Here is a 22,738-nt window from a genome sequence, read left to right on the forward strand (position 1 = left end):
GAGGGTTTGGAAAGGTCAGTTGCTGGAGCTAAGTGATTGCATGATCCCAACCAGCAGAGCTGGGAACTGGACTGTCTCCTCCAGCTACACATTCGGGCTGCAGGCATAGCGGTCAACCTTCCCTTTTTTTGTGGGAAATTCCCTTATTCCAGTGCCATTTCCCGCTACTATCCCGGATTGTTAGATATCCTGTAGACTGTACCCGGGAGAGGTGGGTCTGTCCATCCCTTATTTTCCAGTCTGCTGATCCCTTATTTTCAAATCTGAAAGTTGACAGCTATGGCTGCAGGGTGGCATCGTCCCAGCTTTCTGAAAATATTTGCTGATAAGGAAACCAGTGACTGCACATCGGATCACAAGGAGACTTATTTGTGCAACATTCTGGATATCTTATAAGATGCCAGGTAGATTCCAATGATAGGATAAATTCTGAGGGACAGCGCAAGGGGGCGCATCCAGCCTCGCAGCCCCCCAGGGCCCAACCCACAGCCAGCGAGCTCCGATGCCCAGAGAGGCAGGAAAGGGGGCCAGCCAGGGGGACTCGAGAGCGGCTGCACTTTCCTGTCCCCCGCCGAGGAGAGCGGAGGAGCAGCGGCCCCGTGGCCTGGCGAGTTTCCCCGGAGAGGAGCCGGATTCCGCTGCAGGGACGGAGCGAGGAGTCCGAGGTGCAGGAGGCGGAGAGCAGGTGGGCCTGGCAGGATCAGGCCCCGAGCGGAGTCAGAGGCTGCAGGGCGCCCCCCCCAACCGGGCAGGAAGGGGAAGGGGCGCAGCTGAGGGGCAGGGCATCTGCAGGAGGGCACAGGGGCAAACATCTCTGGCTCAGGCTGGCACGGACCCTGCCGGAGACCCTGGGGAGCTGCTCCCTTCAGTCCGGAGCTCAAGGGGCAGAATGAGGGCTCCAAGGCAGCTGCTGCTTCCCGGTGGACGATGCATATAGTCGCTCACGGATCAGCGGCGGAGCTGGGGCTTTTGCCGCCCCTCTCCCTGTCCCTCTGCAGGGAGCCCCGTCCTCTTCCAGGGTCCTCCCCACGGCGGAGAGGGAAGGGGAGGCGGGGGGAGGAGGAAGAGCAGTGCAACAGGGAGGTGTCCCTCTCACTCTCCAGCCCCCTGACACCCTTTGCAGGCCACTACTCCTGCCCCCCTTCCTCTGCCAGTGCCATTGATAAACCTATCACCCTCATTTGTGAATTGGTCTGATCGCCTTTGAAAGCTCTCTTTTCTCATGTAGTAATGATGCCCATCAGATTCATTTAGCAAGGAAATGGCTTCTTTTGCCTTCCTCACATCAAGGTACACTGTGCCTACACATGGAGGTTCTGTTGTTCTGTCAAGGCTAATAAAACATCTAATAGATCTATTTTCTGGAGAACGCATCTGATCTTTTCCAAGCTATCAAAGTTAGTGACCTCTTGTGTCTGTGTGTAAATCAGCGAGAGAGGCTTAAGCCTGTTTTATTAAAGGTTTTATTTCCACCTTAGTAAGGCAGCAGAGTTTTGAGATGAAGGCTGAGGGTTGAAGTGGGTGACAGTTTTGAGAATGCAGAGGAAAGGAGGATTCTTAAGAAGTGTGGCATATGGAAATGAATTAATGATAATAAAAACATTGAAGACAGTATTGTTAAAGACTGAGGAAGGCAAAATTGAAATTAGCTATTCACGTTCAGATTATTACTCATTTCATTTATATACTGCTTCATATTTTTAAGGGAAAAATTCTCAAAGCAATTAAAGGGAAATCTCGTTGCAGTTTGTGTCCATAGGATGTTAAGAACATTAACTCTGTAGATCCAGTTCTCTCCTCCTGATAGTCTCAGATTTGATTGTTCTTTCCTATAGAGCAGGAGGAGCAAAACATTTATGGGCTTAGAGCTGCATTGATTCTGGAGGCCACATTCCAGTGAGCTTTGTGGCCAATGTATGCACATGCATGCGCACACAGAAAAGAGATGCAGACCATAAAGTCACATGCACACACACCAGACGTGCTGCACACACTCACCAGACATGCTATCTAGCATACATACAAGTCTTGCAAACACAATCAGCATGTTTAGACCATCCAACCCCAATGCTGGGGTGGGGAAAAATAAGAGCACAAGAAGACTCTGCTGAATTAGCAAGGAAATCTGTGGGAAAAAGACCCTTCAGATTGTTCTTTAGAAATCCTCTTTAAAGAGCAGCCTGAGGGATCATTTATTTCCAGAGCAGGGCTTTTACCCCATTTCAGCACTGTGCTGCCTTGTGGTGAAATTGGAGTTGAAAAGATCTCTCTAAGGGCCCTTTAGGCATCTTTCTCTCCAGGACAGACAGAGATCTTCATCCTATGATCAGATCAGGAGATGGAAACGGCAGGGACTAGCAGGACACACCCTGAGGCTTGGCAAACCATATGCAGCCAATGGACTGCAAGTTAGAATGTCTTCAGTCAAGAGAGTTTGTGACCATCAAATATAAAATATTTTGGAGTGGGTTGCTTGATTTTTTGGTCAATATTCATTTTGTCAGTTTGTTTCTTAGGCTGTGCGGATACAATACATTTAAAGCACGTGGCTTCCCACAGAGAACCACGGGACTTGTAGTTTATTGCTACAGTTCTCAACACCCCTAACAAACTGCAGCTGGCAGGATTTCTTGGGTGAAGCCATGTACTTTAAATGTTAGGTGGGTCTGTTGCAGCCTTAATCATATACAAAGATCTGTTGTTTCTTTTCCAACATGCTAGAAGTTGCAGCCAGGATCAGCATTCCCTCTCCACTGAACATGCTCAGTCCTCTCACTGGGTTGTTTTTAAATTTCCTTCCACTGCCTTGGTTCCCGCCCCCCCCCCGCCAATATTATTTGTACTTCCATAAACGTTGATGTCCCTCCCCCCCCCCCCCCGTCTTTGGATAACTTCACCTCGTCCCTGGGTGGAGTCATTTGGGTGACATAATGATTGTTATTCACAGCCTGAACATCAGAAATAGAAAGAGTAATAATATATTTCAAAAACTGGCCAGTGGTTAAAAAATGTGCTTTTGTTTTCATTCTTGGGTTTTATTTTACTTTGTGTTTATTTCTTTTCCAGGAGGGTGGCGTAAAAATGGAAGAGCAAAGACCCAGGAGACCCATTCAAAGGGAGAGACTCGAGTGCAAAGGAAAGAAACCTCCTTCCGGCCAAGTTGGGACCATCAGGGATCTTCTGCCTCGGGCAGATTTATGTCAAATTAAGCAGGAGGCAGAGGAGGGGCAGCCGCAGCACCACTGGGATGCCCAGAAGCAGGATTTCCTGAAGACGATGCAGCCCCCTCGTTCAGGGTGGGAAACCCCACAGGCTCCCAATTTTCCCCACTCCAGGGATGGTGTCCACTCCTTCAGGGGAGCTGCGGATGCCAGTTGGTGGCCCAGTGGGAGAGCAGGGGGAGCAGACCAGACCCTGCTCCCAGAAACTGAGGGGCTTCTGGGAAAGGTAAGTGCCCTCCTCTCACCTGGGTTTCCAGCACCTGGAGGTCACAGGTCCACTGCCTCTCGACATGGAGGTTCTGTTTAGCTATGGTGGTGAATATTCCTCCTCCCTGCACTTTCTCTCTAATCCACTTTAAAAAGGCTTGCTAGACCAAACTTTCTAAATGGGTAGCTTTACAAATTTACCAGCTGTGGTCCTGCACTGGCAGCAAGGCTAACAAACAGGGGAGCTGGGAACGTGCTGGTCCCATATCTCCCTGCATCTGCCTCCTGACCTAATTGTCCCAGCTTACCTCATGATTGGGCCGTCCCTGAGGGTGAACTGTGATGAAACGAGGCACTCTCTTATGAGGCATAACTAACAAACTTTCCATTTTGCCCAAACCAAGAAACTACGGCTGCCAGCTTTGGAATAAGCTGGGATATTAAGCTAACTTCAAACTGTGCTTGGTCAAAACAGGAAACTCTGGCTGATCAGTGGCTTCGTGGTTTGACTGTTCCCACTGTAAAAATAGTAAAAACAGGAAGCCCTGTTGCGTTCAAAGGGGTTGTTTGGACAGAGTCTCTGATCAGCATGCCTAGCAGGACAGGCCCCCAAAATGTAAAGGGACCCCTGACCATTAGGTCCAGTCATCACCGACTCTGGGGTTGAGGCGCTCATCTTGTTTTATTGGCCGAGGGAGCCGGCGTACACATTCCGGGTCATGTGGCCAGCATGACTAAGCCGCTGCTTGCGAACCAGAGCAGCGCACAGAAACGCCGTTTACCTTCCCGCTGGAGCGGTACCTATTTATCTACTTGCACTTTGACGTGCTATCGAACTGCTAGGTTGACAGGAGCAGGGACTGAGCAACGGGAGCTCACCCTGTTGCGGGGATTCGAACCGCCAACCTTCTTATCAGCAAGTCCTAGGCTCTGTGGTTTTACCCACAGCGCCACCCACGTCCTAGGACAGGCTTAGGAAGCAATGATGATGATGATGATGATGATGATGATGATGATTTGCATCCTGCCTATCTGACTGGGTTGCCTCAGCCCATCTGGGTAGCTTCCAACAAAATAAAAACTATCAACAATTTCCTTGTAAAAGGCTGCTTTCGGAAGTCTTCCATTTTGTAGAAATGGCCTTCAGTTTTAAAGAATTGCCCTCTTTAAGGAATCACGTGGTGTAAATATGTATGTTGTCCACTAGGTCCAAACGCAGACAGACTCACACATGGTAGGAGCAAGCAATGCTCTAAAGTGCTTATCTTGCGAACATCTAAGTTGTTTACTCCTGACCAAAGCTCCTGTTTTCCAAAAGGACAGGAGGGGGAGCAGAGGAGGAAACGGATGGGTTTGAAGGCTCTTTCCATCAGCCGCCTCTCTCCCCTGAGGAACAACAGCAAAGGGTGTTTGCAGGGCAGGATGACAGAGGAGGAGGCAGCGAGGGCAGAGGGAGCAGTGAGTGGATCCACCGCCTCTCCCAGGGGGTCCAGATGCAAGCAAGGGACTTCCTTCTTCTCCATGCAAGGGCCACCCATGTGTTCAGAACAGTCCTTTGCAGATTAACTCTTAAGTTCCAAGGGCCACTAATGTGCATACAATGCCAGCCTTAGGAAGGGAGGTGGGACAGGCAGGTGAAAGGAATTGGCAAAGGTGTTTGAAAATGGGTGGAGGCTCTTGGGAAGGGGGTGCCCAGTTGGGACTTCTCCAGGGGCAGCAGAATGTCTTGGGCAGGAGAATCCCTGCAGGGGCTCTCAGACTCCCTTGGCTTCTTCTTCTTCCCTCCCTCCCAGGAAGCTGCAACTGGCTCTGGATTCTGTGCTCCTCAAGAAGCTGAACCTGCAACCCTGGCCAGGATGGAAGGAGGAAGATGGACTTTTGACTTGGTCAGGCTGTCTCCTGCATCCCTCCCCACAACCTCTGAGCATTCCCTCCCAGGACCCCTGGAGAAATCTGGTGAGTTCCAGGGGAGAGGAGATGGGGACAGGGATAGATGGATGGTGGAGGGAGAAAGAGGAAAAGATGGAGAGGAGACAAATGGAAGGAAGTTCCTGACAGGAAGAAGGAAGGGGTGATGCCTTCTCAGAAGCAGCTCTTTTTTTTCTTGAATCCTTTTCCTAAAGTAGTGGGGAAAGATTTTCTTCCTCCAGGCTTTGAAATCTTAGCTGTTATTTCCAAGGTGGGAATAATTGATGATAATGATGTTGCACAACAATCCTGAAAAACGGATGAAGGGGAATGGATATGCTTCCCATAATTATTTATGATTAATGTATTTAAATTGTTTCTATTACTCTTATTATTTATAGACAGGGTCAGAATGATACATTCCACCAGCATCAAAACACAATAAATGCATGCACCTCCCCAGTTTGGTGGGCTTAAGGGACAAAGGACTAGTTATCATGATACACAATTCCTGTGGTTGGAGGCTCTACACTTAGGATTGGGCATATAAAGTCCTAGAGCGTCTGGTATTATAAGCAAATTGTGTAAATCTTGGAGACTGGGGTTGTTTGTGAGAGTGAGTGAGTGGGATAATAATTTTTAGCGCCCCTTTGTAATGGCTTGGTTCTCCTGCACTGACGTGAGACAACTCCAGTAGTAATTGTCTCAGGTTTATTGCTCAAACTCATAAATCACTGTGGAGCTCAGTCCTCGGCCTGTTCATCCCAGCTTGCAGTTGCCGAGTCCTCCAGCAAAGAAGCCCCCACTTTCGCTTTCTTTTCCCCTCTTCTCGCAGATTCTCTCGAGCCTACGATTTTTTGGGTAGGCTATTTCGGGGTCTCTGTGTCAGACCTCAAACTGGAGATAACAGTCTGCCCCCCCCCCCGTCGGTACCCCCTCTTCCTGCTCCTCGTTCTTTGCTCCTGCTGCATCTTGGCTACTCCTCCCCTGCTTCACATTCCAACCGAATCGCATCTCTTGCGTTCTCAGGCTCTGTCAGCGGAGCCACGAGAGGCTTGAGATTCACAGAGCTGACACCCTGTAATTTTGTCCGTCCCTAAGCTTCCATGGAGATACTGTGGTACAACCTTGGTGCAAATTTCACAATAAGTACACAAAGCCAACAAAGAGACTCAGAGGTTTATAGTGGCACCAGCTTTCCTGGTCAAGAGTCCACTTTCCCAGAATGCTGCCCACAAAAGCTTAGGCCATAATACATTTATCTGCTTATAAGCGCTGCAAAAGATGAATAAACAGAAGCGTAGTTCATCTATGGAATCTATCCTACAGGAGACAGTGATGGCCAGCAACTTGGATAGCTTGAAGAAAAGGATAAGACTGACGTCTCTGCTCTGCCCTCGTGGTCTAGGCAATAATGCTTCTTGATACTAGTTTCTGGAAAGCACCGGAAGGCAGAGAAGACTCTTGTGCTCCAATCCTGCTTGCCGGTTTCCCACAGGCATCTTGTTTGCCTCTGTGAGAAGAGGATGCTGGACTAGGTGGGCCTTTGCCTGATCCAGCAGGCTCTTCTTAGCTTCCAATATATTGCAATATTTTTACAGTTAAATGTACCACTTAAGTTTTACTTATTTCACAATGGAGACACTTACTCGAGCCTGAGATCATTTGTTCACTTCAGAAAGAAAAAAATAGATGTGTCTAATAAGGCAATTCCACCATAGATAAGTATTATAAAACGATGGTGCTTTATTAAGTTTGAAACGAGTGATCATGTGTTGCTCCTGCCATTATCTCATCTGCTTTTCAAAAAATATGGAACCTAGAGAGGATAGTGGAGAATGAAGGTGTTAAAATGAGAGAAGGTGCAGATTGGAATTGACATCTGTTCAGTTCCCTTTTTGTCTTTCTTGAAAGTCTAACAGGTTTTTTTTTCCTCCCAGACTCCCAAACAGGTGAGGAAGATGAAAGTCAGAATTCTATGGAGCCACCTGTCAATTCATTGGGAAGAACAAAGAAACTGAGGATACAAGAACAAACTCAAAAAGGAGAGAAACTATTTGAATGTATGAAGTGTGGAACGAGCTTTAGTCATAGTCAAGCACTTAGAATACACCAACGTACTCACACAGGGGAGAAACCATTTGAATGTATTGAATGTGAAAAGAGCTTCAGTACCACTGGGAAACTTAGAATACACCAACAAACTCACACAGGGGGAAAACCATTTAAATGCATAGAATGTGGAAAGAGCTTCAGTGATAGTGGATCACTTAGAATACACCAACGAACTCACACAGGGGAGAAACCATTTAAATGTATTGAATGTGGAAAGAGCTACAGTCGAAGTGGAGGCCTTAGAATACACCAACGAACTCATACAGGGGAAAAACCATTTAAATGTATGGAATGTGGAAAGAGCTTCAGTGATAGTAGATCACTTAGAATACACCAACGAACTCACACAGGGGAGAAACCATTTAAATGTGTGGATTGTGGAAAGAGCTTCAGTGAAAGTGGAAAACTTCAAATACATCAACGAACTCACACAGGGGAGAAACCATTTGAATGTGTGGATTGTGGAAAGAGCTTCAGTCGAAGTGGGACACTTAGAATACACCAACGAACTCACACAGGGGAGAAACCATATAAATGTGTGGATTGTGTCAAGAGCTTCAGTGATAGTGGATCACTTAGAATACACCTGCGAATTCATACAGGGGAGAAACCATTTAAATGTTTTGAATGTGGAAGGAGCTTCAGTTATAGTGGATCACTTAGAATACACCAACAAACTCACACAGGGGAGAAACCATTTAAATGTATGGAATGTGGAAAGAGCTACAGTCGAAGTGGAGAACTTAGAGTACACCAACGAACTCACACAGGGGAAAAACCATTTAAATGTATGGAATGTGGAAAGAGCTATAGTCAAAGTGGAGAATTTAGAGTACACCAACGAACTCACACAGGGGAAAAACCATTTAAATGTATGGAATGTGGAAAGAGCTTCAGTGAAGGTGGAAAACTTAGAAGACATCAACGAACTCACACAGGGGAGAAACCATTTGAATGTATTGAATGTGGAAAGAGCTTCAGTGAAAGTGGAAAACTTAGAAGACATCAACAAACTCACACAGGGGGAAAATCACAGATACTTTAATAAACCGTATAGGTGTTTTTTACCTTTCCTTCTATGCTTCCTTGCAATACTGACAAAATCAAACCATGCCAATGCTTTCAGCCCCAGAAGAGGAGTTCCCCTTGGTGTCAAAAGAAAGCAGTCTGGTGCCACATTTCGCAGCAGTTACTTTAACACACTCTACCTGGGGCTGCAACATCAACAACTTTTTCCAGGGAGCCTTCTCTTCTCATGAGGTGGCCAAAATATTGAAACCTCAGCTTCAGCATGTTTCCTTCCAGTGAGCACTCAGGGCTGATCTCCTTCAGAATGGATAGGTTTGATCTTCTTGCAGTCCATGGGACTCTCAAGAGTCTCCTCCAGCACCATAATTCAAAAGCATCAATTCTTCGGCGATCAGCCTTCCATAGCTTTTACTTTACGGACCTTTGTTGGCAAGGTGATGTCTCTGCTTTTTAAGATGCTGTCTAGGTTTGTCATTGCTTTTCTCCCAAGAAGCAGGCGCTTTTTAATTTCTTGACTGCTGTCACCATCTGCAGTGATCATGGAGCCCAAGAAAGTAAAATCTCTCACTGCCTCCATTTCTTCCCCTTCTATTTACCAGGAGGTGATGGGACCAGTGGCCACGATCTTTGGTTTTTTGATGTTGAGCTTCAGACCATATTTTGCGGTCTCCTCTTTCACCCTCATTAAGAGGTTAATTCCTCCTCGCTTTCTGCCATCAAGGTTGTGTCATCTGCATATCTGAGGTTGTTGATATTTCTTCCGGCAATCTTAATTCTGGCTTGGGATTCATCCACTCCAGCCTTTCGCATGTTGAATTCCGCATATAAGTTAAATAAGCGAGGAGCAATATACAGCCTTGTTGTACTCTTTCCCAATTTTGAACCAATCAGTTGTTCCATATCTAGTTCTAACTGTAGCTTCTTGTCCCACATATAGATTTCTTATGTTAAGGAAATCAGGGGGCACATCTTTAAAGTTATTAAATGTTACAGATATTATGCCTGAATGTATCCTTTCAACTTGACAGCTCAGGGAAGTTACCGTATTTTTTGCTCTATAAGACTCACTTTTTCCCTCCTAAAAAGTAAGGGAAAATGTGTGTGGGTCTTATGGAGTGAATGCAGGCTGCACAGCTATCACAGAAGCCAGAACAGCAAGAGGTGTTGCTACTTTCACTGCGCAGCGATCCCTCTTGCTGTTCTGGCTTCTGAGATTCAGAATACTTTTTTTCATGTTCTCCTCCTCCAAAAACTAGGTGCATCTTGTGGTCTGGTGCGTCTTAAAGAGCGAAAAATACGGTACCTAGCTTTAAAAATAATATAAAATCAACTCCTTTGCCAGTTTCCTCCATTCCAAAGCTATTTTTCCCTTGAGAAAAGACTCCAGGATGTGTCCAGGGGTGACAATTGCTGAGCTGGGCCAAGAAAAGCCTAATCCCATCACCAAACTTGCCAAGGGGCCAGACATGCAAAGGAAGTTCTATTGTACTTTGGGTGATGGGCCTTCAGAGGCGTTTGCCTATGCTAATCTTATACCTGAGTCTTGCCCTGACATGGGCATGCTTATGCTAATCTTTTATCAAGGACTTGTCTGGACATGTTTGCCAAGGTTAGACTAGTGTAACCCCTGTCTACCCCTCCGCTATTGTGACATGTCAGTGATGTAACAATCATGTAGCAATGATGCTCTACAAACTGTATTCTGGGATATGGTGGGAAAGTTTTAAAAGTCTTTGTCACCCCATGCTTGGGGTCCAAAATTCCTCTTTGAACCTGTTGCGCAATAAACTTTGGTCTACAGCTATTTGCTCCAGTTGGTGGCTGGATTCCTTCCTTTATTCCGCAAGGGACCTGCGGGCTCTTCCCAATGAGCTGGTTTGACTGAACAGCCTCACACCTATATTTTTCCATAACACTCAGGAGACAGATGAGGTGATCAGGCACTCCCGTTTCTTTAAGAACTTGCCATAGTTTGCTGTGGTTGACACAGTCAAAAGGCTTTTGTGTAGTCAGTGAAGCAGAAGTAGATGTTTTTATGGAACTCCCTATCTTTCTCCATAATCCAGCGCATGTTTGTAATTTGGTCTCCGGTTCCTCTGCCCCTTCGAAATCCAGCTTGAACTTCTGGGAGTTCTCAGTCCACATACTGCTTAAGCCTGCCTTGTAGAATTTTAAGCATAACCTTGCTAGCGTGTGAAATGAGCGCAATTGTGCGGTAGTTGGAACATTCTTTGGCACTGCCCTTCTTTGGGATTGGGATGTAGACTGACCTTCTCCAATCCTCTGAACACTGCTGAGTTTTCCAAAGTTGCTGGCATATTGAGTCTAGCACCTTAACAGCATCATCTTTTAAAATTTTGGTTCTCAAGGAAGAGGCAGCCCAGGAATACAAGGCAGGAATTAACCTTGAATCTTGCTAACAAAATCATTTCATAGCTTTTTGTGAGGGTTTTTGTGACTGCTAATCTTAAAGCCAGGATGAGCACTAAGAATTGGGCATCATTTCCTCTGTTATTAAAAATAAAATACTTGTTCTGCTTCTAAAGAAACCCTTTAGAATGCATTCTTATTCTTTTTTCATAAAAAAAAATCAAACAGCTGTGCAAAGGTGCTCCTGTGCAATGCAATGTCAGAATAACAAAATAATGAAACATCTCACAAGAGCCTTGTTTTTTTAAATATAGGGCTAAAAAAAACCTTTAAACTCCTACAACACTTACCAAATAGAAATCTAATAGCTGGCCCCCCAGGCACTAGGAGGCAACCTGATGTTCAAGGCTTCACCCCACCCCCAAACTCTGAGCTTTTGGTTTCTCTTTAGACACTCATCTGTGGTCGCCTGGAGCATTTGAGGGGAAAGAGAGAGAACATTGGGGCATACGAAGCAAACATAGAAAAAGAAAGTGACAACCTGTTTGTAAGTGTCATTGTTACTTGGAAGGGAACAAGTGCTATAAGTTGAATGTACATATAATGCTGTGCTTGGGGGACGCAGGTGGCGCTGTGGGTTAAAGCCTCAGCGCCTAGGGCTTGCCGATCGAAAGGTCGGCGGTTCGAATCCCTGCGGCGGGGTGCGCTCCCGCTGCTCGGTCCCAGCGCCTGCCAACCTAGCAGTTCGAAAGCACCCCCGGGTGCAAGTAGATAAATAGGGACCGCTTACCAGCGGGAAGGTAAACGGCGTTTCCGTGTGCGGCTCTGGCTCGCCAGAGCAGCGATGTCACGCTGGCCACGTGACCCGGAAGTGTCTCCGGACAGCGCTGGCCCCTGGCCTCTTAAGTGAGATGGGCGCACAACCCCAGAGTCTGTCAAGACTGGCCCCTACGGGCAGGGGTACCTTTACCTTTACCTTAATGCTGTGCTTGAATGCATTGTAATAAAAATACTATAAAGGGAAATTTCTCTTAGACTTAGGCAAGAGGTTCCACACTGACAGAAGCCTCAGAGGAGGCTGGATCTTTCCTCATAACTCATCGCTGGAGGCATAAGCTGCAGAGCTCTCACGGAAGGAAGCTTAAACTTGAGAAGCCAGTGTGTTCTTGCTGGAGATGGCTAGGAGAAGCAGCAGCAGCAGTTGCAAATAAGTCATGCAAAGTTGAAGAAGCTTAGGATCTCCCTCTGGGACCAGGGATAGGAAAACTGACTGAATTACATAAAGGACTGGACATTGTTTGCAATGTGCTACATTATGATGCTTATCTTATTGTTAGACTGTTTAAGACTGTTCTGCGGTAAAGCTTCAAAACTTATTTTTGTGATGGAGAGAATTCATTTCCACACAAGGTCCAGATCAGGAATTCCATGGAACAACTTTAACAGCAAGTACTTGAAGGGTACTTCAAACAAGTACTTCAACAAGTACTTGAAGGGACGCGGGTGGTGCTGGTTGTTAAACCACAGAGCCTAGGGCTTGCCGATCAGAAGGTCTGAATCCCTGCGACGGGGTGAGCTCCCGTTGCTCGGTCCCTGCTCCTGCCAACCTAGCAGTTCGAAAGAACATCAAAGTGTAAGTAGATAAATAGGTACCGCTCTGGCGGGAAGGTAAATGGCGTTTCTGTGCGATGCTCTGGTTCACCAGAAGTAGGTTAGTCATGCTGGACACATGACCCGGAAGCTGTACGCCGGCTCCCTCAACCAGTAAAGCGAGATGAGCGCCGCAACCCCAGAGTTGTCTACAACTGGGTCTAATGGTCAGGGGTCCCTTTACCTTTACCTTTACTTGAAGGACCAAACCAAGAATTACAACAATCTCTTCCTCAAAATGGTTCAGCCTCCGCCACCTTTACTGCAGTCACTGAAGGCAACCAACTATGCCCTGGGGCCCCCAATCTATCTCACTGCCAATGAAAACTAATAAATGAAAAGGAAGAGAACCCACCCATGTCACACTGACACAAACACCTTGCATATGAACTTTGTAAAATAATGAAAGTGTACTACCCCTCCCCCCCCGCTTGCTCTCCCCACCTCTCAATTCCCCAACCTTACACTGTATACAACATTAAAGTCTGTCTTTCTGTGAATTTTTATGATATCCAAACAGAGTAGCTTATAGTTAGGGAGCCAACACCCTCCCTTCAGTTGTGAAGGAAATAAGCACCTATCCTATCCTAAAAGACATCTGAAGGCATCCCTGTTTAGGGAAGTTTTTGATATTTAATGCTGTACTGTTTTTAACACTTGATTGGAAGCCGCCCAAAGTGGCTGGGGAAACTCAGCCAGATGGGCGGGGTATAAATAATAAATTATTATTATTATTATTATTATTATTATTATTATTATTATTATTATTATTAAATGATCTTCCTCTGTTTCACTTCAGCTAATTCAGTGGGGCCTCTTCTCAGTCCATTCTCTTCTGGATCAGTGCCTTAATCCTTTGAAGATTTTGTATATCACAGAATAGTCATTGAGATGTCCCCAGATGTTGTTGTCCAGTTCCCATCAGCTTCAGCCAGCAGGGCAGACAGTCAAGGATGATAGAAACTCTAATCTGGACCTCACCACCTGCACTCTGCTGCCCTATATCCTTCCCATTGAAACAAATGTGAAAATAATTTTTGGACGCTATAGATTTATCCTGGTCTGGTGCATGCAATGTCTTTTGTTTTGCAGCTGTGTGATTTGTGCTCGTATTGTGGTGGCCATTGGCTATAAACAATAAAATTTATAGATACAGTAGATTGAAATGCAAAAATAAGTAATAAAATATATAAAACGATTTTATTTTTTTTGGTCCTCACTCCCAAATGGTGTGTGTGTTTTTGGTTATATTGCGCTTTTGGTTATACTGGGGGTGGGGTGGGGGGTGGAGAAGTATGAAGGCCAAAAAGGCTCCCCTCCTCTGCTAAATGGATGCAGGAGACCAGAGGCAGTGAATGAAAAAGCAGGGAAAGAGAAACCCTCCAAGTGCCACTGTTTAGAATTAGAGAATGGAGTTATCCAACCCCCAGCCCTCTGAAGGCAATCCTGTATAGGAACGTTTTTTAATATTTAATGTTTTATTATGTTTTTTATATATGTTGGAAACTTCCCAGAGTGGCTGGGGCAATGCAATAAGATGTGCGGTGTATAAATAGGAAAGGGATGTCCCTATTTTCATCAGAGAAATATTGGAGGGTTTGGAAAGGTCGGTTGCTGGAGCTAAGTGATTGCATGATCCCAACCATGGGATCTGGAACTGGACTGCCTCCTCCAGCTACCCATTCGGGCTGCGGGCATAGCTGTCAATCCTCCTTTTTTGCGGGAAATTCCCTTATTCCAGTGCCATTTCCCGCTGCTATCCCGGGCTGTTAGATATCCTGTAGACTGTACCCGGGAGAGGTGAGGCTGCTGATCCCTTATTTTCGAGTCTGCTGATCCCTTATTTTCAAATCTGAAAGTTGACAGCTATGGCTGCAGGGTGGCATCGTCCCAGCTTTCTGAAAATATTTACTGATGAGGATTGCACATCAGATTGTGATTGATTGCACATCAGATCACAGGGAGATTTATTTGTGCAACATTCTGGATAGCATATAAGATGCCAGGTAGATTCCAATGATAGAATAAATTCTGAGGGACAGCGCAAGGGGGCGCATCCAGCCTCGCAGCCCCCCAGGGCCCAACCCACAGCCAGCGAGCTCCGATGCCCAGAGAGGCAGGAAAGGGGGCCAGCCAGGGGGACTCGAGAGCGGCTGCACTTTCCTGTCCCCCGCCGAGGAGAGCGGAGGAGCAGCGGCCCCGTGGCCTGGCGAGTTTCCCCGGAGAGGAGCCGGATTCCGCTGCAGGGACGGAGCGAGGAGTCCGAGGTGCAGGAGGCGGAGAGCAGGTGGGCCTGGCAGGATCAGGCCCCGAGCGGAGTCAGAGGCTGCAGGGCGCCCCCCCCCAAGCGGGCAGGAAGGGGAAGGGGCGCAGCTGAGGGGCAGGGCATCTGCAGGAGGGCACAGGGGCAAACATCTCTGGCTCAGGCTGGCACGGACCCTGCCGGAGACCCTGGGGAGCTGCTCCCTTCAGTCCGGAGCTCAAGGGGCAGAATGAGGGCTCCAAGGCAGCTGCTGCTTCCCGGTGGACGATGCATAGAGTCGCTCACGGATCAGCGGCGGAGCTGGGGCTTTTGCCGCCCCTCTCCCTGTCCCTCTGCAGGGAGCCCCGTCCTCTTCCAGGGTCCTCCCCACGGCGGAGAGGGAAGGGGAGGCAGGGGGGGGGAATGGAAGAGCAGTGCAGCAGGGAGGTGTCCCTCTCACTCTCCAGCCCCTCCTGCCCCCCCTTCCTCTGCCAGTGCCATTGATAAACCTATTGCCCTCCTTCGTGAATTGGTCGCCTTTTAAAGCTCTCTTTGCCGCCACCACCATCACCGCATCTTGTGGCAATGATGTGCATCAGATTCATTTAGCAAGGAAATGGCTTCTTTTGTCTTCCCCAAATCAAGGTACACTGTGCCTACACATGGAGGTTCTGTTGTTCTGTCACGGCTAATAAAACAGCTAATAGATCTTTTCCCCGGAGAATGCATCTGATCTTTCCCCAAACTATCAAAGCTAGTGACCTCTTGTGTCTGCGTGTGAATAAGTGAGACAGGCTTAAACCTGTCTCATTAATTGTTTTATTTCCACCTACCTCAGTAATACACCTGAGTTTTCAGAAGAAGGCTGAGGGTTGAAGTGGGTGACAGTTTTGAGAATGCAGAGGAAAGGAGGATTCTTAAGAAGTGTGGCATATGGAAATGAATTAATGATAATAAAAACATTGAAGACAGTATTGTTAAAGACTGAGGAAGGCGAAATTGAAATTAGCTATTCATGTTCAGATTATTACTCCTTTCATTTCTATACTGCTTCATATTTTTAAGAAAAAAATCTAATTAGTAATTAGAGAAAAATCTCATTGCAATTTGTGTCCATAGGATGTTGAGAACATTAAATCTGTAGATCCGGTTCTCTCCTCCTGATAGTCTCAGATTTGATTGTTCTTTCCTATAGAGCAGGAGGAACAGAAGATTTATGGGCTTAAAGCTGCATTTATTCTGGAGGCCACATTCCAGTGAGCTTTGTGGCCAATGTATGCACATGCATGCACACACAGAAAAGAGGTGCAGACCATAAAGTCACATGCACACACGCCAGAGGTGCTGCACACACTCACCAGACATGCCATCTAGCATACATACAAGTCTTGCAAACACAATCAGCATGTTTAGACCTTCCAACCCCAGTCCTGGGGTGGAGGAGACCCTGCTGAATTAGCAATGAGTTCTAGGAAAAAACACCCTTCTGATTGTTCTTTAGAAATCCTCTTTAAAGAGCAGCCAGAGGGATCATTTATTTCCAGATCAGGGCTTTTACACCATTTCAGCACTGTGCTGGTTTGTGGTGAAATTGGAGTTGAAAAAATCTCTCCAAGGGCCCTTTAGGCATCTTTCTCTCCAGGACAGACAGATCTTCATCCTATGATCAGATCAGCAGATGGAAACGGCAGGGACTAGCAGGACACACTCTGAGGCTTGGCAAACCATATGCAGCCAATGGACTGCAAGTTAGAGTGTCTTCAGTCAAGAGAGTTTGTGACCATCAAATTTAAAATATTTTGGAGTGAGTTCTTTGATTTTGTTGGTCAATATTCCTTTTGTCAGTTAATTGGGCTGTGCAGATGCCATACATTGAAAGCACGTGGCTTCGCCCAGAGAACCATGGGACCTGTAGTTTATTGCTACAGTTCTCAACACCCCTAACAAACTGCAGCTCACAGGATTTCTTGGGTGAAGCCATGTACTTTAAATGTTAGGTGGGTCTGTCACAGCCTTAATCATATACAAAGATCTGTTGCTGCCTTTCCAACATGCTAGAAGTTGCAGCCAGGATCAGCATTCCCTGTCCACTGAACATGCTCAGTCCTCTCTCTGGGTTGTTTTTGGATTTCCCTCCCACTGCCTTGGTTCCCCCACCCCCAAATATTATTTGTACTTCCATAAACCTTGATGTTTTCCCCAGTCTTTGGATAACTTCACCTCGTCCCTGGGTGGAGTCGTTTGGGTGACATAAAGATTGTCATTCACATCCTGAACATCAGAAATAGAAAGAGTAATAATATATTTCAAAAACTGGCAAATGGTAAATAAATGTGCTTTTGTTTTTATTCTTGAGTTTTATTTTACTTTGTGTTTATTTCTTTTCCAGGAGGGTGACGTAAAAATTGAGCAGGGACCCAGGGAGAGGGAGAGACTGGAGTGCAAAGGAAAGAAACCTCCGGCCGGCCAAGTTGGGACCATCAGGGATCTTCTGCCTCCGGCAGATTTATGTCAGATTAAGCAGGAGAAAGAGGAGGAGCAGTCGCAGCAGCACTGGGATGCCCAGAAGCAGGATTTTCTGAAGACGATGCACCCCCCTCGTTCAGGGTGGGAAACCCCACAGGCTCCCAGTCCTCCCCACTCCAGCTATGGTGTCCTCTCCTTCAGGGGAGCTGCGGATGCCAGTCGGTGGCCCAGTGGGAGAGCAGGGGGGACAGACCAGACCCTGCTCCCAGACACTGAGGGGCTTCTGGGAAAGGTAAGTGCCCTCCTCTCACCTGGGTTTCCAGCACCTGGAGGTCACAGGTCCACTGCCTCTCGACATGGAGGTTCTGTTTAGCTATGGTGGTGAATATTCCTCCTCCCTGCACTTTCTCTCTAATCCACTTTAAAAAGGCTTGCTAGACCAACTTTTCTAAATGGGTAGCTGCACAAATTTACCAGCTGTGGTCCTGCACTGGCAGCAAGGCTAACAAACAGGGGAGCTGGGAACGTGCTGGTCCCATATCTCCCTGCATCTGCTTCCTGACCTAATTGTCCCAGCTTACCTCATGATTGGGCAGCCCCTGAGGGTGAACTGTGATGAAACCAGGCACTCTCTTATGAGCCATAACTAACAAACTTTCCATTTTGCCCAAACCAAGAAACTACGGCTGCCAGCTTTGGAATAAGCTGGGATATTAAGCTAACTTCAAACTGTGCTTGGTGAAAACAGGAAACTCTGGTTGATCAGTGGCTTCGTGGTTTGACTGTTCCCACTGTAAAAATAGTAAAAACAGGAAGCCCTGTTGCGTTCAAAGGGGTTGTTTGGACAGAGCCTCTAATCAGCATGCCTAGCAGGACAGGCTTAAAAAGGTAAAGGACCCCTGACCATTAGGTCCAGTCATGACCGACTCTGGGGTTGCGGCACTCCTCTAGCTTTACTGGCCGAGGGAGCCGGCGTACACCTTCCGGGACATGTGGCCAGCATGACTAAACCGCTTCTTGCGAACAAGGGCAGCGCACGGAAATGCCGTTTACCTTCCTGCCAAAGCGGTACCTATTTATCTACTTGCACTTCGACGTGCTATCGTACTGCTAGGTTGGCAGGAGCAGGGACCGAGCAACAGGAGCTCACCCCATCGCAGGGATGCAAACCACCGATTATTATTACTTGCATCCTGCCTATCTGACTGGGTTGCCTCAGCCCATCTGGGTAGCTTCCAACAAAATAAAAAACATCAAAAATTTCCTTGTAAAAGGCTGCCTTCGGAAAATGGGTGGGGGCTTTTGGGAAGGGGGTGCCCAATTGGGGCTTCCCTAGGGGCAGCAGAATGTTTTGGGCAGGAGAATCCCTGCAGGGGCTCTCAGACTCCCTTGGCTTCTTCTTCCCTCCCTCCCAGGAAGCTGCAACTTGCTCTGGATTCTGTGCTCCTCAGGAAGCTGAACCTGCAAACCTAGCTGAGACTGAACCTGCAACCCTGGCCAGGATGGAAGGAGGAAGGTGGACGGTTGACCTGGTCAGGCTGTCTCCCGCATCCCTCCCCACAACTTCTGAGCATTCCCTCCCAGGACCCTTGGAGAAATCTGGTGAGTTCCAGGAGAGAGGAGATGGGGACAGGGATAGATGGGTGGTGGAGGGAGAAAGAGGGAAAGATGGAGAGGAGACAAATGGAAGGAAGTTCCTGACAGGAAGAAGGAAGGGGTGAGGCCTTCTCCGAAGCAGCTGTTTGTTTCTTGAATCCTTTTCCTAAAGTAGTGAGGGCAGATTTTCTTCCTCAAGGCTTTGAAATCTTAGGTGTTATTTCCATGGCAGGAATAATTGACGGTAATGATGTTGCACACCAATCCTGAAAAATGGGTGAAGGGGAATGGAAATGTTTCCCATAATTATTTATAATTAATGTACATAAATTGTTTCTGTTACTCTTATTTGTTATAGACAGGGTCAGAATGATACATTCCACCAGCATCAAAACACAATAGATGCATGCACCTTCCCAGTTTGGTGGGGTTAAGGGACAAAGGACCCGTTATCATGATACACGATTCCTGTGGCTGGAGGCTCTACACTTAGGATTGGGCATATAAAGTCAAAGAGCGGATGGTATTATAAGCAAATTGTGTAAACTTGCCAATCTTACAGACTGGGGTTGTTTGTGAGAGTGAGTGAGTGGGATAATAATTTTAGCGCCCCTGTGTAATGGCTTGGTTCTCCCGCACAGACGTGAGACAATTTCAGTAGTAATTATCTCAAACTCATAAATCACTGTGGAGCTCAGTCTTCGGCCTGTTCATCCCAGCTTGCTGTTGCCGAACCCTCCAGCAAAGAAGCCCCCACTTTCGCTTTCTTTTCCCCTCTTCTTGCAGATTCTCTCGAGCCTACGATTTTTTGGACAGGCTATTTCGGGGGCCCTGTGTCAGAGCTCAAACTGGAGATAACAGTCTGTGCCCCCACCCCCCGTCACCCCCTCTTCCTGCTTTTTGTTCTTTGCTCCTGCAGCAGCTTGGCTGCTCCTCCCCTGCTTCACATTCCAACTGAATCACATCTCTTGCGTTCTCAGGCTCTGTCAGCGGAGCCACGAGAGGCTTGAGATTCACAGAGCTGACACCCTGTAATTTTGTCCATCCCTAAGCTTCCATGGAAATACTGTGGTACAACCTTGGTGCAAATTTCACAATAAGTACACAAAGCCAACAAAGAGACTCAGAAGTTTATAGTGGCGCCAGCTTTCCTGGTCAATATTCCACTTTGTCAGACTGCAGCCCACAAAAGCTTAGGCCATAATACATTTATTAGCTTTTAAGGGCTGCAAAGATGAATAAATAGAAGCATAGTTCATCTATGGAATCTATGCTACAGGAGACAGTGACGGCCAGCAACTTGGATAGCTTGAAAAAAAAGGATAAGACTGACGTCTCTGCTCTGCCCTTGTGGTCCTAGGCAATAATACTTCTTGATACTAATTTCTGGAAAGCACACGAAGGCAGAGAAGACTCTTGTGCTCCAATCCTGCTTGCCGGTTTCCCACAGGCATGTGGTTGGACTCTGTGAGAAGAGGATGCTGGACTAGGTGGGCCTTTGCCTGATCCAGCAGGCTCTTCTTAGGTTCTAATATATTGCAATATTTACATGTACCACTTAAGTTTTATTTATTTCACAAGGGAAATACTGTTACTTGAGCCTGAGATCATTTCTACACTTCAGAAAGAAAAAACAGATGTGTCTAATAAGCCAATTCCACCATAGATCTGTATTATAAAATGATGGTGCTTTATTAAGTTTGAATAGAGTGGTCATGTGTTGCTCTTGCCACTGTCTAATCAGCATTCATAAAATTTGGATCCTAGAGAGGATAGTGGAGAATGAAGGTGTTACAATGATAGAACATACAGATTGGGATTGACATGTGTTCAGTTCCCTTTTTGTCTTTCTTGAAAGTCTAACAGGATTCTCTTTCCTCCCAGACTCCCAAACAGGTGAGGAAGATGAAGGTCAGAATTCTATGGAGCCACCTGTGAATTCTTTGGGAAGAACAAAGAAACAGTTTAAATGTATGGAATGTGGGATGTGCTTTTATCACAGTGGAAGTCTGAGGATACATCAACAAACTCACAAAGGAGAGAAACTATTTGAATGTGTGGAATGTGGAAAGAGCTTCAATGAAAGTCGAACACTTAGAATACACCAACGAACTCACACGGGGGAGAAACCATTTAAATGTACTGTATGTGGAAAGAGCTTCAGTCGAAGTGGAACACTTAGAAGACATCAACGAACTCACACAGGGGAGAAACCATTTGAATGTTTTGAGTGTGGAAAGAGCTTCAGTGAACCTGGGAAACTTAGACTACATGAACGAATTCACACAGGGGAGAAACCATTTAAATGTATGGAATGTGGAAAGAGCTTCAATGAAAGTGGAAAACTTAGAAGACATCAACGAACTCACAAGGGGGAGAAATCATTTAGATGTATTGTATGTGGAAAGAGTTTCAGAAAAAGCGGAACACTTAGAATACACCAACGAACTCACACAGGGGAGAAACCATTTAAATGTATTGAATGTGGAAAGAGCTTCAGTCGATATGAACACCTTAGACTACATCAACGAACTCACACAGGTGAGAAACCATTTAGATGTCCTGAATGTGGAAAGAGCTTCAGTGAAAGTGGAAAACTTAGAATACACCTACGAATTCACACAGGGGAGAAACCATTTAAATGTTTTGAATGTGGAAAGAGCTTCAGTGGAAGTGGAGCACTTAGAATACATCAACGAACTCACACAGGGGAAAAACCATTTAAATGTATTGAATGTAGAAAGAGCTTCAGCAAAAGTGAAGCACTTAGAAGACATCAACGAACTCACACAGGGGAGAAACCATTTAAATGTATTGAATGTGGAAAGAGCTTCAGTGAAAGTGGAGCACTTAGAATACATCAAAGAACTCACACAGGGGAGAAACCATTTGAATGTTTTGAGTGTGGAAAGAGCTTCAGTGTTAGTGGAAAACTTAGAATACACCAACGAACTCATACAGGGGAGAAACCATTTAAGTGTATTGAATGTGGAAAGAGCTTCAGTGAAAGTGGAGCACTTAGAATACATCAACGAACTCACACAGGGGAGAAACCATTTGAATGTATTGAATGCGGAAAGAGCTTCAGTGAAAGTGGAGCACTTAGAAGACACCAACGAACTCACACAGGGGAGAAACCATTTGAATGTTTTGAGTGTGGAAAGAGCTTCAGTGTTAATGTAAAACTTAGACTACATGAACGAATTCACACGAGGGAAAAACCATTTAAATGTATTGAATGTGGAAAGAGTTTCAGTTATAGTGAATCATTTAGAATACACCAACGAACTCACACAGGGGAGAAACCATTTAAATGTATGGATTGTGGAAAGAGCTTCAGTCGAAGTGGGGCACTTAAAAGTCATCAGCGAAGTCATACAGGGGAGAAACCATTTAAATGTATGGAATGCGGTAAGAGCTTCAGTCAAAGTGGACACCTTAGAAGACATCAACAAACTCACACGGGGGAGAAACCATTTAAATGTATTGAATGTGGAAAGAGCTACAGTCAAAGTGGACACCTTAGAATACATCAACGAACTCACACACGATGAAAACTACAGGTGTATTGAATGTCGAACGGGCTTCAGAGGGAGTGGAGACCTTAATATTCATTAGCAAATTCACACTAGGCAAACGATATAAATGTATGGGGTTTTTCACTCAGGGTTCACTACTTACTGTATTTTTTGCTCTATAAGACTCACTTTTTCCCTCCTAAAAAGTGAGGGGAAATGTGTGTGCGTCTTATGGAGCGAATGCAGGCTGCGCAGCTATCCCAGAAGCCAGAACAGCAAGAGAGATTGCTGCTTTCACTGCGCAACGATCCCTCTTGCTGTTCTGGCTTCTGAAATTCAGAATACTTTTTTTCTTGTTTTCTTCCTCCAAAAACTAGATGCGTCTTGTGGTCTGGTGCGTCTTACAGAGCGAAAAA

General features: G+C 46.2%; 2 protein-coding genes and 1 long non-coding RNA gene across 5 annotated transcripts; 2 read left to right on the plus strand and 1 right to left on the minus strand.

The window, feature by feature from the left end:
- Nucleotides 1-469: 469 nt before the first annotated feature.
- LOC307208472 (uncharacterized protein) lies at nt 470-13,703 on the plus strand. Of its 2 annotated transcripts, XM_079963073.1 has the most exons (4): nt 470-685; nt 3,067-3,447; nt 5,222-5,384; nt 7,277-8,518. In XM_079963073.1, exons 1-4 carry the CDS (start codon nt 503-505, stop codon nt 8,494-8,496), a joined length of 1,947 nt encoding a protein of 648 aa, XP_079819199.1. In that variant the 5' UTR covers nt 470-502; the 3' UTR covers nt 8,497-8,518. The 2 variants fall into 2 exon arrangements, 1 of the variants encoding a protein (XP_079819199.1); XR_013835182.1 differs by lacking the exons at nt 470-685; nt 3,067-3,447; nt 7,277-8,518 and adding an exon at nt 11,886-13,703 and having other exon boundaries at nt 5,262-5,384.
- On the minus strand, nt 1,448-17,122 carry LOC307209201. Its single transcript, XR_013835415.1, has 2 exons — nt 16,886-17,122; nt 1,448-2,805 (listed from the first exon to the last, which is right to left on the minus strand). It is a non-coding gene; the product is annotated as an uncharacterized lncRNA (long non-coding RNA).
- Nucleotides 14,572-22,479, plus strand: LOC307207023 (uncharacterized protein). Of its 2 annotated transcripts, XM_079960670.1 has the most exons (4): nt 14,572-14,787; nt 17,132-17,500; nt 18,624-18,810; nt 20,689-22,479. In XM_079960670.1, exons 1-4 carry the CDS (start codon nt 14,605-14,607, stop codon nt 22,356-22,358), a joined length of 2,409 nt encoding a protein of 802 aa, XP_079816796.1. In that variant the 5' UTR covers nt 14,572-14,604; the 3' UTR covers nt 22,359-22,479. The 2 variants fall into 2 exon arrangements, with proteins under 2 accessions (XP_079816796.1, XP_079816797.1); XM_079960671.1 differs by lacking the exons at nt 14,572-14,787; nt 17,132-17,500 and adding an exon at nt 16,428-16,546.
- The last annotated feature ends 259 nt before the right edge of the window (nt 22,480-22,738 follow it).

Source organism: Podarcis cretensis (genome assembly GCF_951804945.1).
Source record: "Podarcis cretensis genome assembly, chromosome: 2".
In the NCBI taxonomy this organism is placed as follows: domain Eukaryota; kingdom Metazoa; phylum Chordata; class Lepidosauria; order Squamata; family Lacertidae; genus Podarcis; species Podarcis cretensis.

Coding starts and splice junctions, on each gene's coding strand:
- LOC307208472 (XM_079963073.1), top strand. CDS start 503: ATGCCCAGAGAGGCAGGAAAGGGGGCCAGCCAGGGGGACTCGAGAGCG. Junction 3,448..5,221: donor CTGAGGGGCTTCTGGGAAAG/GTAAGTGCCCTC, acceptor CCTCCCTCCCAG/GAAGCTGCAACTGGCTCTGG. Junction 5,385..7,276: donor AGGACCCCTGGAGAAATCTG/GTGAGTTCCAGG, acceptor TTTTCCTCCCAG/ACTCCCAAACAGGTGAGGAA.
- LOC307207023 (XM_079960670.1), top strand. CDS start 14,605: ATGCCCAGAGAGGCAGGAAAGGGGGCCAGCCAGGGGGACTCGAGAGCG. Junction 14,788..17,131: donor GTGCAGGAGGCGGAGAGCAG/GTGGGCCTGGCA, acceptor TTTCTTTTCCAG/GAGGGTGACGTAAAAATTGA. Junction 17,501..18,623: donor CTGAGGGGCTTCTGGGAAAG/GTAAGTGCCCTC, acceptor CCTCCCTCCCAG/GAAGCTGCAACTTGCTCTGG.